Genomic DNA, 14,545 nt, shown 5'->3' on the forward strand with positions numbered 1-14,545 from the left:
TGTGTACTGCCATGTGGCGCAACACTTTGAGCACCATTTCTGTTTTCCATCTGTTGCTCACGTTGTTCTGCTATTTTGAACAACACAAACATGCGCAAAAGAAAAAGAGTCAAAATCCTCCTTTTACTAGCAACACAATTTGAAGCAATATAAAAAAAAAGATGTATGTATATTCGGTTAGGGTAAGGCAAGATCAAACATATGCTTGTATTCTGCTAGGGTTAGGGTTAGGGTTAATGTAAGGGGTTAAAGTTTAGGGGTAATGCATTGTTATGTGTGCACAAGCCTATCAAAAATTAAAAGAGAGTAAAATAAGGGTTAGGGTTTGAAGCAAGATCAAACGTGTATTCTCTTAGGGATTTTCAGATTTGAATCCATACTTTGATTTCTGTATGCTTGGGCCATTGTAATGCGCTGATTTGCGTATGCTTGGGCCATTGTCATTGTAATGCGCTGATTTGCGTATGCTTGGGCCATTGTAATGCGCTGATTTGCGTATGCTTGGGCCATTGTAATGTGCTGTACGCCAGGGTTCTCAGGGTTCTCTGATGTCAGGGTTCTCAGGGTTCTCAAGTCAGGGTTCTCTGATGACCCTTCAGCTGGTGCAGAGTGCAGCTTCACTATTCTGGCTACTAAAAAATACAAGGTTGACCTGAAGATATTAGCGTTCAGAGCCTTAAATGATCGAGATTACATCAGCGACCTGATTCAACTCCACTGTCTGCCCAAAGCACTAAGGTCATCTGAAATAAACTCCACTGTCTGCCCAGAGCACTAAGGTCATCCGAAATAAACTTCTGTGTGTCTTCCCCAACAGCAGCTTAAAGCCGCACCAAAGCTTCAGGCGTTCAGCCCCCACCATCCAATGCTTTAATTCAAGACTAAAAACGCACGTGTTCTCCCTTGGGTTTTAAACGTTGTGGATATGCAGTCTATATGCCGTTTAGACGTTTAGACGTTGTGGATATGCAGGCTATATGCCGTTTAGACGTTGTGGATATGCAGGCTATATGCCGTTTAGACGTTGTGGATGTGTGACTTGACTTGACTTGACTTAATCCCTTCTCCCTCCTCTCTCATCTTTCTCCCCCTCTCTCTCTCTCTCTCATCTCTCTCTCACTCACTCTTTCTCTCTCTCTCTCTCTCTCTCCCTCTCCCTCTCTCCCCTCTCTCTCTCTCTCTCTCTCTCTCTCTCTTTCTCTCTCTCTCTCTCTCTCCCCCTCTCTCTCTCTCTCTCTCTCTCTCTCTCTCTCTCTCTCTCTCTCTCCCCCTGCAGGCCTGTGGGTAGCTGTGCACAGGATCCCGGTTGCTTGGTTGCACAGAGAGCTCAGAGCCCCACGCTGGTGCACAGAGATTCGTCTCGCTCACATCTCATCGTCACACTCACCGTCACGTCTCGCAGTGCCAACGCCTTCGCTATGGGTAACCACACACACACACACTTACAGTCACACACACATACACACACACACACTGACTCCCACGTGTTTGTGTGTGTTTGTTTGACAGCGCGGCGTCTGCAGAGCAGTCGTCAGGAGTCCCCCCGCGCCCCCCAGCGAGACTTCTGGAGCCCCCGCTGCACCCGCCGCGCTAACTCTAACGGCCCCCGCGGCCGCAACGCCCACAGCAGCACAGAGGACCACCCAGCCAGCCCCTCCTCCTCCTCCCTTCCCTCCTCCCCCTTCTCCTCCCCCTGCACCTCCCCCTGCGCCTCCCCCAGGCCCAGCATCTCCCAGGAGCCCCTCCGCACGCGGCTGCAGCTGGTGGACCTGGCCGGCAGCGAGTGTGTGGGTGAGACAGCGCCCCCTAGCGCCCGCACGCTGCTTATGAGTCCTCCACTAAACTATAGTGGATATATACCTAAACTGTGCATCCATATATCTATCTTGTGTTGTGTGTTTGCTGTTGTCATGACGTTGATTGTTGTGTAACTGTCTGTGCCTGTTGTGCTGTGTGTGTTGTGCTGTTGTCATGACGCTGATAGTTGTGTTGTAGTCATGATGCTGTGGTGTGGTGTGTGTTGTGCTGTTGTCATGACGCTGAGTGTTGTAAAGTAGTCGCACCTGCTGTGGTGTGTGTGTGCCGTTTAATGACGCTGATGGTTGTGTTGTGTGTATTGTGCTGTTGTCATGACGCTGAGTGTTGTGTGGTTGCAGGCCAGTCTGGAGTGAGTGGCGCCACCCTGTGGGAGAGTTCCTGTATTAACCGCAGCCTCTCGGCGCTTTCCGACGTCCTGGGAGCCCTTGCAGAACAGAGGCCACACGTGCCCTACCGCAACAGCAAGCTCACACACCTGCTACAGGACTATATAGGTACACACACACACACACACACACACGTGCCCTACCGCAACAGCAAGCTCACACACCTGCTACAGGACTATATAGGTACACACACACACACACACACACACACACACACACAGTGCCCTACCGCAACAGCAAGCTCACACACCTGCTACAGGACTATATAGGTACACACACACACACACACACACACACACACACACACACACATACACACACACGTGCCCTACCGCAACAGCAAGCTCAAACACCTGCTACAGGACTATATAGGTACACACACACACACACACACACACACACACACACACACACACACACACACACACACACACGTGCCCTACCGCAACAGCAAGCTCACACATCTGCTACAGGACTATATAGGTACACACACACGTGCCTTACCACAACAGCAAGCTCACACATCTGCTACAGGTACACACGCGCACACACGCACACAAACCCTAACGCACACACACACGCACATGTGCCCTACTGCAACAGCAAGCTCACACACACACCAGCTACAGGCTATATAGGTACACATTCATATGTAATGTGTGTGTCTCTGCTGTAGGTGGCGATGCCAAGCTGCTGGTCATGTGTAATGTGTGTGTCTCTGCTGTAGTTGCTGGTCATGTGTAATGTGTGTGTGTCTCTGCTGTAGCTGCTGGTCATGTGTAATGTGTGTGCCTCTGCTGTCTCTGCTGTAGCTGCTGGTCATGTGTAATGTGTGTGTCTCTGCTGTAGGTGGCGATGCTGGTCATGTGTAATGTGTGTGTCTCTGCTGTAGGTGGCGATGCTGGTCATGTGTAATGGGTGTGTCTCTGCTGTAGGTGGCGATGCTGGTCATGTGTAATGTGTGTGTCTCTGCTGTAGGTGGCGATGCTGGTCATGTATAATGTGTGTGTCTCTGCTGTAGGTGGCGATGCTGGTCATGTGTAATGTGTGTGTCTCTGCTGTAGGTGGCGATGCCAAGCTGCTGGTCATGTAATGTGTGTGTCTCTGCTGTAGCTGCTGGTCATGTGTGTGTGTGTCTCTGCTGTAGCTGCTGGTCGCGTGTAATGTGTGTGTGTCTCTGCTGTAGGTGGCGATGCCAAGCTGCTGGTCATGTGTAATGGGTGTGTCTCTGCTGTAGGTGGCGATGCTGGTCATGTATAATGTGTGTCTCTGCTGTAGCTGCTGGTCATGTGTAATGTGTGTGCCTCTGCTGTCTCTGCTGTAGCTGCTGGTCATGTGTAATGTGTGTGTCTCTGCTGTAGGTGGCGATGCTGGTCATGTATAATGTGTGTCTCTGCTGTAGGTGGCGATGCCAAGCTGCTGGTCATGTGTAATGTGTGTCTCTGCTGTAGCTGCTGGTCATATGTAATGTGTGTGTGTCCTGTTGCAGGTGGCTTACGCCAAGCTCGCTGGTCATGTGTAATGTGTGTCCTGCTGCAGTTGCTGGCCCATGCGTAATCGCGTGTCCCCGCTGTAGCCGCTGGTCATGTGTACGTGTGCCCCGCTGTCCTGCTGCAGCCGCTGGTCAGCGTGTGTACGTGTGTCCTGCTGTAGGTGCATTATGCTGGTCATGTGTAATGTGTGTCTCTGCTGTAGGTATGGCGCTGGTCAAGTGTGTAATGGGTGTGTCTCTGGCTGTAGGTATGATGCTGGTCATGCGTAATGTGTGCGTCTCTCATGTAGGTGGCGATGCTGGTCATGTATAATGTGTGTGTCTCTGCTGTAGGTGGCGATGCTGGTCATGTGTAATGTGTGTGTCTCTGCTGTAGGTGGCGATGCCAAGCTGCTGGTCATGTTGTGTGTGTCCCCGACTCAGCGCTTCCTGGCCGAGTCCCTGCAGTCGCTCGGCTTCGGCTCCCGCGCACGTCAGGTCCAGAGAGCAGCGCCCCGCCGCAAGGCCACTGGCCTCAAGGTTAAATAGAGGTGGAGGGAGACAGATATATACACATGTACACTGTGTATATATATATACAGTGTGTGAGAGAGAGAGAGGAGACAGAGACAGACAGCCTTTATGACCATCAGCACAAAAGCCATTGAGTTCTATTCTGTTCTGTTCTATTCTGTTCTGTTTGGCCTTAAGGTTCTAGAACCCCTAGAACCAGGTGCTGAAGATTGGAATGCAGGGTTCTATTGCAAGAGTCTGGAACATGCAGCACAGTTACAGCACCTTAGAGCACAGCACAGGTCCACACCAGCCCAGTGTCCTCACTGAGTACACAGTACTGCCCAGCACACTGGACAGCAGCGTCACTGAGTACACACAGCACTGCCGAGCACTGGGAATATTTGGGAATATTTTATGGGAATTCTTAGGAATATTATATGGGAATTCTTGGGAATACTTGGGAATATTTTATGGGAATACTTGGGAATATTTTATGAGAATTCTTGGGAATACCTAATGGGAAGGTTTGTAAGCAGATCTGTGAGCACATTTTGCATGAAGTAGAAGAACGGAGCTCATTTCCTGTTGTGTGTGTCATTTCACTTGGTGCTGCTGCATAGTATGCATACTGCATACTGCGCACTGCGTACTCACATGAACGGTCTACGGTTGGCAGCGATGTCTTCTGCCCTTGCATGGTGTCCAGTGAGCTCATCACAGCATGCAGGCCTGCTTAAAGTCCTGCATATGCATACTGTCTCATATTAACAAACTCAGGTGTCATGTTTATCCGGAGTCTCTGTTTTCTTCTCAAATGGTGTAGTGGATGTTTGTTGTCTCGGCCTTGTGCATTTATAAACTGTAACAATAGATCTGTTAGTTAGGAAAGTGCATTGTTTAAACAATAGATTACATTGTCCTTTTGTTTTCTTTTGTAATTGTGAAATATGTATTTTGCAGTCCAACGTATGTTTGCCCTAGTTTGGTTGATGTTAATGGTTTACATAATATGTATTTGAGATGTTTTATAAGGGCAAGATCACATGCTAGAATTGGCTGGTAGTTTAGAGAAAACAGTCAAGTGTAGATAAGTGTAGGTAAAGAGAAGATGTTCTGGGTTATTTCCATATAGAATGGAATACACTTGTTTGTATTTTTAATATCTAAATAAAAACTTCAGATCACTTGTGTTGTCTGCAATATAATGGTGTTTATTCATAATGGACAAGGTATGGCAAATAATCATTGACTATAGACAATAGCGACCTCCTTCGGCAGATAGTCCAATTATACACAAGTCTGATCACACGACCGACCACACAGCTAAGAAGTTCATCGAAAGGCAAGGAGCAGAAGCTGCTTTGTAAGGAAAGAGCAACAACTACGTAATTTTTTTGATATGAATCTGAAATATATTTAAAATTGTAACATATAAGTTATAGCCTATTTTGTAAGAAGGGATGAGCCATAATTATATGTCTTCATATTGTAGAATTGGCTTTAATGTGGTATTAACTTCTCCATCTATGCCTCTCCCTTCTAACTGCCAAGGCCCTATCTTATCTTTACACACACGCCGTGTCACGGGGTTACTTTTAAACCACTGTTGTAGCCTACTGTATTGTAAAGTTATATTGCGCTCACATTACAGTTAACCTACTGACTTATTCTACTGTCGGACAAATAATACGGAACACGTGTGATCTGTTAACTGGAAAATAAGACCATCTCCACTGCCAAACTCGGGGTCAACCGGCTTGTCAAGATGCTGAAAGCCCTCGGACAAGTTTTATTTACGGGACTGCAGGTCCCTAAATACACGACAGCGGAAAGTAAGGTGAGTGTCCGTCCGTCCAGTCACGGTTTGAACTTGGACCGCGGTCATGATATCGCAAGCCTCAACCATTAGATTAGAGACAAAAAAAAATCAACGTAGGTTTCATTCGGTGGCCTGTCAACAGTGCACAGGTTGTGGCTAAACGGAACTTTCTGTGGCCATGTCATTAGTTATTATGTCAAGATTGCTATTTTTCTTAAGTAAAATAGAATAAACTAATAATTGCATGTCTAAAATAATGTAGCGATCTTACCCTCAAGACAAAATTCACCTTTGGCCAGGACGGCCACTTATTGGAACAGGAAGACATACAGATAAGAACTTAGGGCAACACAGTGGTAGTATCAGCCGCACATGTAACACACAATAAGGGTTTACCACACACATCAACACGAGGATAAACACATTAGGTACAACTAAAGAGACTAACACGCTAACAAATACACAACATGGTAAACGTAACTACAACTATTATAATCGACATTACACCTTCTAGCATTCACTCGCCCTGCATTCTGGGAGACACTCATTCGACGTTAAACATGTACATCCACCGACGCTACAATATTGCATATCTGCCGTAGGTTATATGTAGTGCAATGCAGTAGCCGTAGTAACCGTAGGTTATATGTAGTACAATGCAGTAGTTCATGTCCAAAATACAACCCCAAAAGAGAAAAAGTTGGGACGTTGTGTAAAATGCAAATAAAAACAGAATGTCATAATATACAAGTCTCGTAAACCCATATTTAGCAGCAAAAAGGACAGACAACATATCAAATGTTGAACATGAAATTTTGGACTCTTTCATGGAAAGTAGGCCTATATATCTTAATTTTGGGATGGGAGCATGTTTACCACTGTACTGCTTCACCTCTTCATTTAACACAATGCTGTAAATGTTTAGGAACTGAGGAGATCATTGGCTACAGTTTTGATAATGAAATGTTGTCCCATTACTCCCCGATATAGGATTTCAGTTGCTCAACTGTATGGGGTATTCTTAGTCATGCTTTTCATTCCATTATGCACCTAATTTGACAAATCTGGACTGCAGACAGGCCATCTTAGCACCTGGACTCTTCCTCTATGGAGAAATACTATTTAAATATATGCAGAATTCATTTTGGCATTGTTTTCCTGAAATATTCAAGGTCATTCCTGAAAAGACATTACCTGATGGTGTATATGTTGCTCAAAACCTGTATACATTATTCAGAATTGATTGTGCTTTGCCAAATGTGCAAGACGCTCATGCTGTAGGCACTAATGCTCCTCCACATCGTCATAGATGTTGGGTTTCGAACTGAGCGCTAAAACAAGTTGGATAGGTTGGATACTTGGATAGGCCCTCTCCTCTTTAGCCCAGATGAGTCCATGATTTCCAAAAAGAATGGCAAACGTTGATTGGTCTGACTACAGGACCTTTTTCCACGTTACCTCAGTCCATTTTAAACAAGCTCAGGCCAAGATAAGAGGGTGCTATTTTCTGTATCATGTCTCAATACAATTTTTTGCTGTTACAATTTTGGCTGCAGTTTTTTAATTGAGTATCAAACTGTGCCCATAGATAATGGTTATCAGAGGTTTTCCTGAGCCCATACAATGGCAGGTCTGGAAACGGGTCTGGTGTTGATGCAGTGCCATCTGAGGTCCAAAAGACCACGGCCATCCAATTTGTTTTTCAGCTCTTTCCCTTATTTGCAAAGATTTCTCTGGATTCTCTGAATGTTTTATTTAATATTTGTTTTTATTTAATATTTAATATTTGTTTTTATTTAATATTATGTCCTGTAGATGATACCTTAAATATGTCACAATTTAATATGAAGAAGCATTAAAATGACATTGTTTCATCATTTGTGCACACAGGTTTACACAGAGTGATGAATACCCCTACATCTTTACTTCTAAGAGACCCTGCCTCTCTGGGATGCTCTTTTTCATACCCAATCGTGTTGCCATAGTTACCCTAATTAGTTGTGAAACATTCTCCCTTTTGTTTTCTTTATCATTACACAACTTTTCCAGCATTTTGTTACCCCCGTCCCAACTTTTCTTTTAAACATGTTGCTGGTATCAAATTCAAAATTAACATATATTTTCCATGAAATAGTCCTTGCAACCAAATGTGAGTTTAAGAGATTTGCAGATTATTACATTCTGTTTTGGAGGGATGTACGGCCCATATATGGCCCAAATTAGGCAAGCCAGAATCAAAACAAAAGGAGCCAAAACACCCAGAACCAATTGTGGCATTCCAAAATATGGCCATAACCATCCCAAAGAAAGTCCAAAATCCCCCAAATCCAGCGAAAAAGTAGCCAAAACTGACCCAAAGTGAGGCCATAAGTATGCCAAATGATTGCTTCTACATTGAAACTCCACTTGAAAATCTTTACATTTATTTAATTTTGCATTTTGCAATATGTCTACATTAGTTTATAATGAATTGCTATGTAAATTAGCCTATATGTCAATAGAGATTTTAACAACAAAAAAAAACACGAAGATTAAATGCATTTCATTGTGATTTGTATTAAGTCATATCAGCATATTTATTACTGTAAACGGGTTGACTGTTGGCAGAGCAAACAGAATTTCTTCTCACATCATCTGAAATTGACAACATACACAAATACAAAAGAAACACAACTACTAAATCTACTCTTTAAATAGCCTAGGAAATTCTTTAGTGAAGTTTAATTCAGATGCGGTCATTGAGTGTAAGATAAAAATGAGTCTGTATTAGGCCTACAGTGATTGAAACTTTACTATTTATTGAAACCCATTACTATTGCCTTAAGGTGCAGCTCCACTGAATGCCTTATGCACTGAAAACAGAAGAGAACAAAGGGAAATAAGTGGATGTGTTCATTGATATAAGTCTGTCTGTGTTTTAAACAAGTTTGCCACCTGCAGAGCATTTAGGTTAAAATGTTAACTAGCTACTTAGCGATGCAGGATAAGCAGCCTTTATTCCCTGTCCTCTCTCCCAGGGTAAGGACTACGAGATCCGCACCTATGAGGCCGCTACGTGGGTGAGTGTCACTCTTAAGGGAACGCAGGGGGACGCCGTGATGAAGGAGGGATTCGGCAAACTCTTCAAGTACATCCAGGGGGAGAACGACAAGAGTGAGTGTGTGTGGGGGCTCCCTACCCTTAAGACAAGAGTGAGTGTGTGTATGTGTGGGCTAGTACCCTTAAAGACAAGAGTGAGTGTATGTGGGCTATTTAGGTACCTATAAGTGAATCATGAGCAATTCTATAGATTGTGTTTCAGTAAGACCCTTATAGGCTAATAATAAAACCAAGATACCTCACATAGATACACAATATCAACTATCGCTTAGTGCGGCACATAGGGCCTGTTAAAGGGAAGTTAGTAAGTCTGCTCCTTGTGTTGTTTTTCCAAAGCATAATAGTGTCATTTCATCAGTATAATGTCTGTAGGTGAAAGACGTACCGGTAGGCTAAATGAGAAACCCCACAGGATTGAGGTGGAGAGCCATACATGTCAGTTTTCAGTCCTTCACTGAAACTCTGACAACACACGTCCATTGGACTCTGACAACACACGTCCATCAGTATACACGTCCATCAGTACACACAACACACGTCCATCAGTACAGACAACACACGTCCATCAGTACACACGTCCATCAGTACAGACAACACATGTCCATCAGTACAGACAACACACGTCCATCAGTACACGTCCATCAGTACAGACAACACACGTCCATCAGTACACACGTCCATCAGTACAGACAACACACGTCCATCAGTACACACGTCCTTCAGTACAGACAACACACGTCCATCAGTACAGACAACACACATCCATCAGTACACACGTCCATCAGTACACACGTCCATCAGTACTGACAACACACGTCCATCAGTACAGACAACACACGTCCATCAGTATACACGTCCATCAGTGCAGACAACACACGTCCATCAGTACAGACAACACACGTCCATCAGTACACACGTCCATCAGTACAGACAACACATGTCCATCAGTACAGACAACACACGTCCATCAGTATACACGTCCATCAGTACAGACAACACACGTCCATCAGTACAGATACGTCCATCAGTACAGACAACACACGTCCATCAGTACAGACAACACATGCCCATCTACACTTCACTGCAGTGATACTCCCTGATGATGTTGCAGTCGATCTATTTGTGTGAAATAACTATGTTGGGAATTGCTATTTGTGTAGTTCCTTTGTCAGGGGCATGCTTCATCATTTACTGGTGTGTGTGTGTGTGTGTGTGCGCGCGCTTGTGTGTGTGTGTGTGTGTATGTTTGTATGTGTGTGTACGCGTGTGTGTGTATATGTGTGTGTGTGTGTATATATGTGTGTGTGTGTATGTTCATGTGCGAGCGCGTGTTTGTATGTGTGTGTGTGTGTGTGTTCATGTGCGAGCACGTGTGTGTATGTGTGTGTGTGTGTGTGTGTGTGTGTGTGTGTGTGTGTGTGTGTGTTCATGTGCGAGCGCGTGTGTGTATGTGTGTGTGTGTGTGTTCATGTGCGAGCGCGTGTGTGTGTGTGTGTGTGTGTGTGTGCGTGCATTCATAGAGGTGAAGGTGGACATGACTGCTCCGGTGACTTGCCGTATAGAACCGGGCGCTGGTCCGGCGAGTGAGAGCAGCTTCACCGTCTCGTTCTTCATCCCCCAGGAGCACCAGGCCGACCCGCCTACACCCAGCAGCCCAGGCGCGGGTCATTGAGAACCGCCCGAAGTTCATCGCCAGACGGTAACGACTGCACAACCCCTTGAACCGCTGTAATGAGTGAGAGTGCAAAACGGAACTATGTCCAACATCTTAATATGCGATGTAGTGTTTAAAATATGTGCTTTAATATTACTCATTAATAGGTCACTTACAATAGTTAAACTGAAGTACCGGTAGCTCTCCCACGTGTGTCAGCATGTGATGGTTCTCACATATAGAAGCTCTCCCACGTGTGTCAGCATGTGATGGTTCTCACCTGTAGACTGTGTTCCTAGACGACCGTAAGGGAAGGTGTAACGGAGGCTAACTGAGCTAGCATGCTAGTTGCCCGTGTAAATCCTCACACTCCTAACCTTAAAGCAACACCAAAGACTTTTTTGTACCTTAAAATAATGTTTCCAAAATCGTTTCAGTGGTTTATCAACTCGTAACAGGATGAACGCCACTTTCTGCATTCACTTCGTGGCCCTCTATCGGCTATAACCGCACTATGTAAGTTTGCCGGATCGGGTAGCGGATCTGTAGTTCGATGGAATGAGAGAAGAGAAACTACAAATTTGACTTGCATCTGATGTCGCAATACATCATACTTTCATAAAATCATGCAACATATTCTACCTTGTCTGTCGACATTGTTATTTGCAAAGCTGGTGCTGGATAAACAAATAGTGCGTGCTACAGAGGAAACGTTCTTTGGTGTTGCTTTAAGAACGCTTCTAACCGCTGAGTTGGGAGCCTGGGCTTTTAGCTCAGTGGTTAGAGCGTTCGACTCCCATGTGGAGTGTGGAGATGTGCGGGTTAAGTATATATACTCTTTTGATCCCGTGAGGGAAATTTGGTCTCTGTATTTATCTCAATCCGTGAATTAGTGAAACACACTCAGCACACAGTGAGGTGAAGCACACACTAATCCCGGCGCAGTGAGCTGCCTGCTACAACAGCGGCACTCGGGGAGCAGTGAGGGGTTAGGTGCCTTGCTCAAGGGCACTTCAGCCGTGCCTACTGGTCGGGGAGCAGTGAGGGGTTAGGTGCCTGGGCACTTCAGCCGTTCCCACTGGTTGGGCTCGAACCGGCAACCCTCCGGCTAATGGTCCGCAGTGCTAACCAGTGAGCCACGGCTGCCCACCTGGGTTCGAGGGCCGTGAGTGGCGGACGAATTACGACCTCGGTTACAAAGGCATCTGGCTGAATATCACAACTGATGAAATGGTCCCTGTCATGGCGTCCATGCCACGGAGGTCATTGATTAGGGTCGTCTGGGTGTGTTCTGACTCGGTGATTGGTTTAGGTCAAAACTGCTTCTTCTGTGTGACGGGTCTTTTGTTTCACTTTGGTATAAATGTTTTATACCAACATTTATTGTTTTATACGGTATATAAGCATTATTGCTCAGAACTTCTGTTCAGTGCTTCTTTCTGATTCTTTAAATGTGACGTGAACACCTGTGGCAGTGTAAAGAGGATGTGTAGGAGAGTTGTCCCACACCTGGAAGGACACTGTAGATAAGTGGCTTCCTATACGAATAGCGACTCTACAAGACAGCACTCGCTAGTGACCTTTTGCTGTGTTTCCTTAGCCGACACATCATTCTCAGACTCTAGTCAGAATATGAGTCTGATACTGCTCCATCGGGACGTAATTATGGGGCGTGTTTCAACCGATACAGGGGGGGAATGCCTCTGCACTCAATTGGATAGACCTTAACCAATCAGAGCAACGAAGTAACTTACTGTGAGATGTAGAAAGAACACACGAACTATCCTTCTTCTCCACAAATGCCTTAACATTTTTTTCTGGTATTTTGTAAAAGTGATTGTGCTGCCAATATCTCCTACAACACCCGATAGCGAAATCTAAGACAACTAAATATGTAGCAGGGTATAGGCTATTAGGAAAAACGGATATTTCCCCTCCTTCGTTTATAAAAAATAATTCCGTTGAACACTGATGCTACAAACATGTTATTAACAGCTGGGGACTGGTGTTGCAAACCCCTCGAGCAAACAGGTGACCAATCAGAGATTTCAAACAAACAAGAGAACAACATGTTACAATTACAAACACGCTTTTCCTTTAATGAAAGTGAAACCGGAGTTTTCCCACATATCAACTTTGGCCAAAGTTTTCAGAAATAATCTTTTTCGATGATGAAACCTCATGGAAATAATATGCATTTTTCCATATGGGGTCTTAGAAGCCATCTATCTCCTTCTAGCCACAGCGTTTTTGTTGCAAACAAAATCAACCTAAGCGTGCTCAGATGACGTGATAGACGAGGCACTGTTGCTCACCTGTCCATCATCGTAAACCCCAATTTAATTGGTCCTAACAGCTCTGGTTCGAGCATAGTTGCTCCACAACAGAGCAATGCCAGACTGAGCTTCCCGACCTCAAATGTTGTGGGCGGGGCTAAGTTCGGCTGGCACCTAGGCTAGTGTTTCTTATGTTCTATACATCTTATCTGTTCTATACTGTTCTATACATCTCATCTGTTCTATACTGTTCTATACATCTCATCTGTTCCATACATCTCATCTGTTCTATACATCTTCTCTGTTCTATACATCTCATCTGTTCTAATCTGTTCTATACATCTCATCTGTTCTATACATCTCATCTGTTCCATACATCGCATCTGTTTAGGGCTGAAACGATTCATCGAGTTACTCGAATAACTCGATTACAAGAATTACTCGAGGCAAAAACCCTGCCTTGAAGCCTCGTTAAATTCTATGCGCCGCACTATCGCGGCAAGGGGATCTGATTGTTCCACACGGACCGTTATTCAGGAAGCACACCACTAGCGCGTGAATCGTGATACATTCTGAATTTAGCTGGCGCCATGGCGGAGTCAAGATATCCATAAATGGCAGAGAATGTCTAAAGTTTTCAAGTAGTTTTGGGATCATTACATACTCAAAAAGGAAAAGAACAAGCATCTGAACTTAAATATCCACTCCATGCTGTTTCACCAAGCGTCAATAAAATAGGCTATCTATCAATCTATGTAGCCTATCTATCATCTATCTACGTAGCCTATAGCCTACATTGATGTTGGCTGATTTTAAAAACATACTGTATTTGTAGCGATGTCATGATAGCTTGTTTAGCTTTGATGTTTTTAAGTAAGTAAACTTATTCACGTTCAATTGCAAGACAGTATGCCTAAAAAAAAAAACCTCACACACATGCATGCACCCTCATCTTTCCTCCGACCGCTTGGCGTGCACACACACACACAGGTTGCTAGGTTACCATAGCAAATAGGCTCACCCCAGAAATGATTTTTTAGTAGCCTAATGGTAAAATTATTTGTTTGTAGCCTAATGGGAAATGCTGCAGGTGTAGAAATCTACATAAAACAGATATTTACTTTGATGTCAGGTCTAGATTACAGCATGAAACCTGTTGTGCATATTAATACATTAAATTGCTTTCCCTCTTCTCCCTCCCAGCACTTCACAACATAGTATGGACAGCTTTGTTCGCCCAGCTGTCATGCACAAGAGGCTGCAATTTTACAGAGAGCATTTTGAACATTATTTAATTGATGGCACTGGCACTTAAAAACACTAAATGGGTAAATTGCAATAAATGGGTTTTGTAGCCTAATCTTGGAGTTAGAATAAATACCTCTGGGCCAATTGCTTGATAATTTTACAGCCATGTCATTTTCGTTATGCATTATGTGTTTTGGTTGTTTAAAAATGCAAAAAAAAATCTTCTCTGTTCTATACATCTCATCTGTTCTAATCTGT

At 44.4% G+C, this 14,545-nt stretch overlaps 2 protein-coding genes across 2 annotated transcripts in view; both read left to right on the plus strand.

The window, feature by feature from the left end:
• The window catches only part of kif25 (kinesin family member 25), a 21,954-nt gene extending 16,575 nt beyond the window's left edge, over positions 1-5,379 (plus strand). Inside the window, 4 exon segments of the mRNA XM_048250419.1 lie at positions 1,323-1,422; positions 1,510-1,791; positions 2,157-2,312; positions 4,073-5,379. Coding sequence (XP_048106376.1) covers positions 1,323-1,422; positions 1,510-1,791; positions 2,157-2,312; positions 4,073-4,224 — 690 coding nt within the window. The 3' untranslated portion in view covers positions 4,225-5,379.
• A 217-nt stretch (positions 5,380-5,596) lies between these two features.
• Positions 5,597-10,781, plus strand: LOC125298856 (heme-binding protein 2-like). Its single transcript, XM_048249725.1, has 3 exons — positions 5,597-6,028; positions 9,028-9,163; positions 10,630-10,781. The coding sequence occupies exons 1-3, from the start codon at positions 5,957-5,959 to the stop codon at positions 10,779-10,781; spliced, it is 360 nt and encodes a 119-aa protein (XP_048105682.1). The 5' UTR covers positions 5,597-5,956.
• The last annotated feature ends 3,764 nt before the right edge of the window (positions 10,782-14,545 follow it).

This window comes from Alosa alosa, chromosome 8 (genome assembly GCF_017589495.1).
Source record: "Alosa alosa isolate M-15738 ecotype Scorff River chromosome 8, AALO_Geno_1.1, whole genome shotgun sequence".
In the NCBI taxonomy this organism is placed as follows: domain Eukaryota; kingdom Metazoa; phylum Chordata; class Actinopteri; order Clupeiformes; family Clupeidae; genus Alosa; species Alosa alosa.

Coding starts and splice junctions, on each gene's coding strand:
- LOC125298856 (XM_048249725.1), top strand. CDS start 5,957: ATGCTGAAAGCCCTCGGACAAGTTTTATTTACGGGACTGCAGGTCCCT. Junction 6,029..9,027: donor ACACGACAGCGGAAAGTAAG/GTGAGTGTCCGT, acceptor CCTCTCTCCCAG/GGTAAGGACTACGAGATCCG. Junction 9,164..10,629: donor CCAGGGGGAGAACGACAAGA/GTGAGTGTGTGT, acceptor GTGCATTCATAG/AGGTGAAGGTGGACATGACT.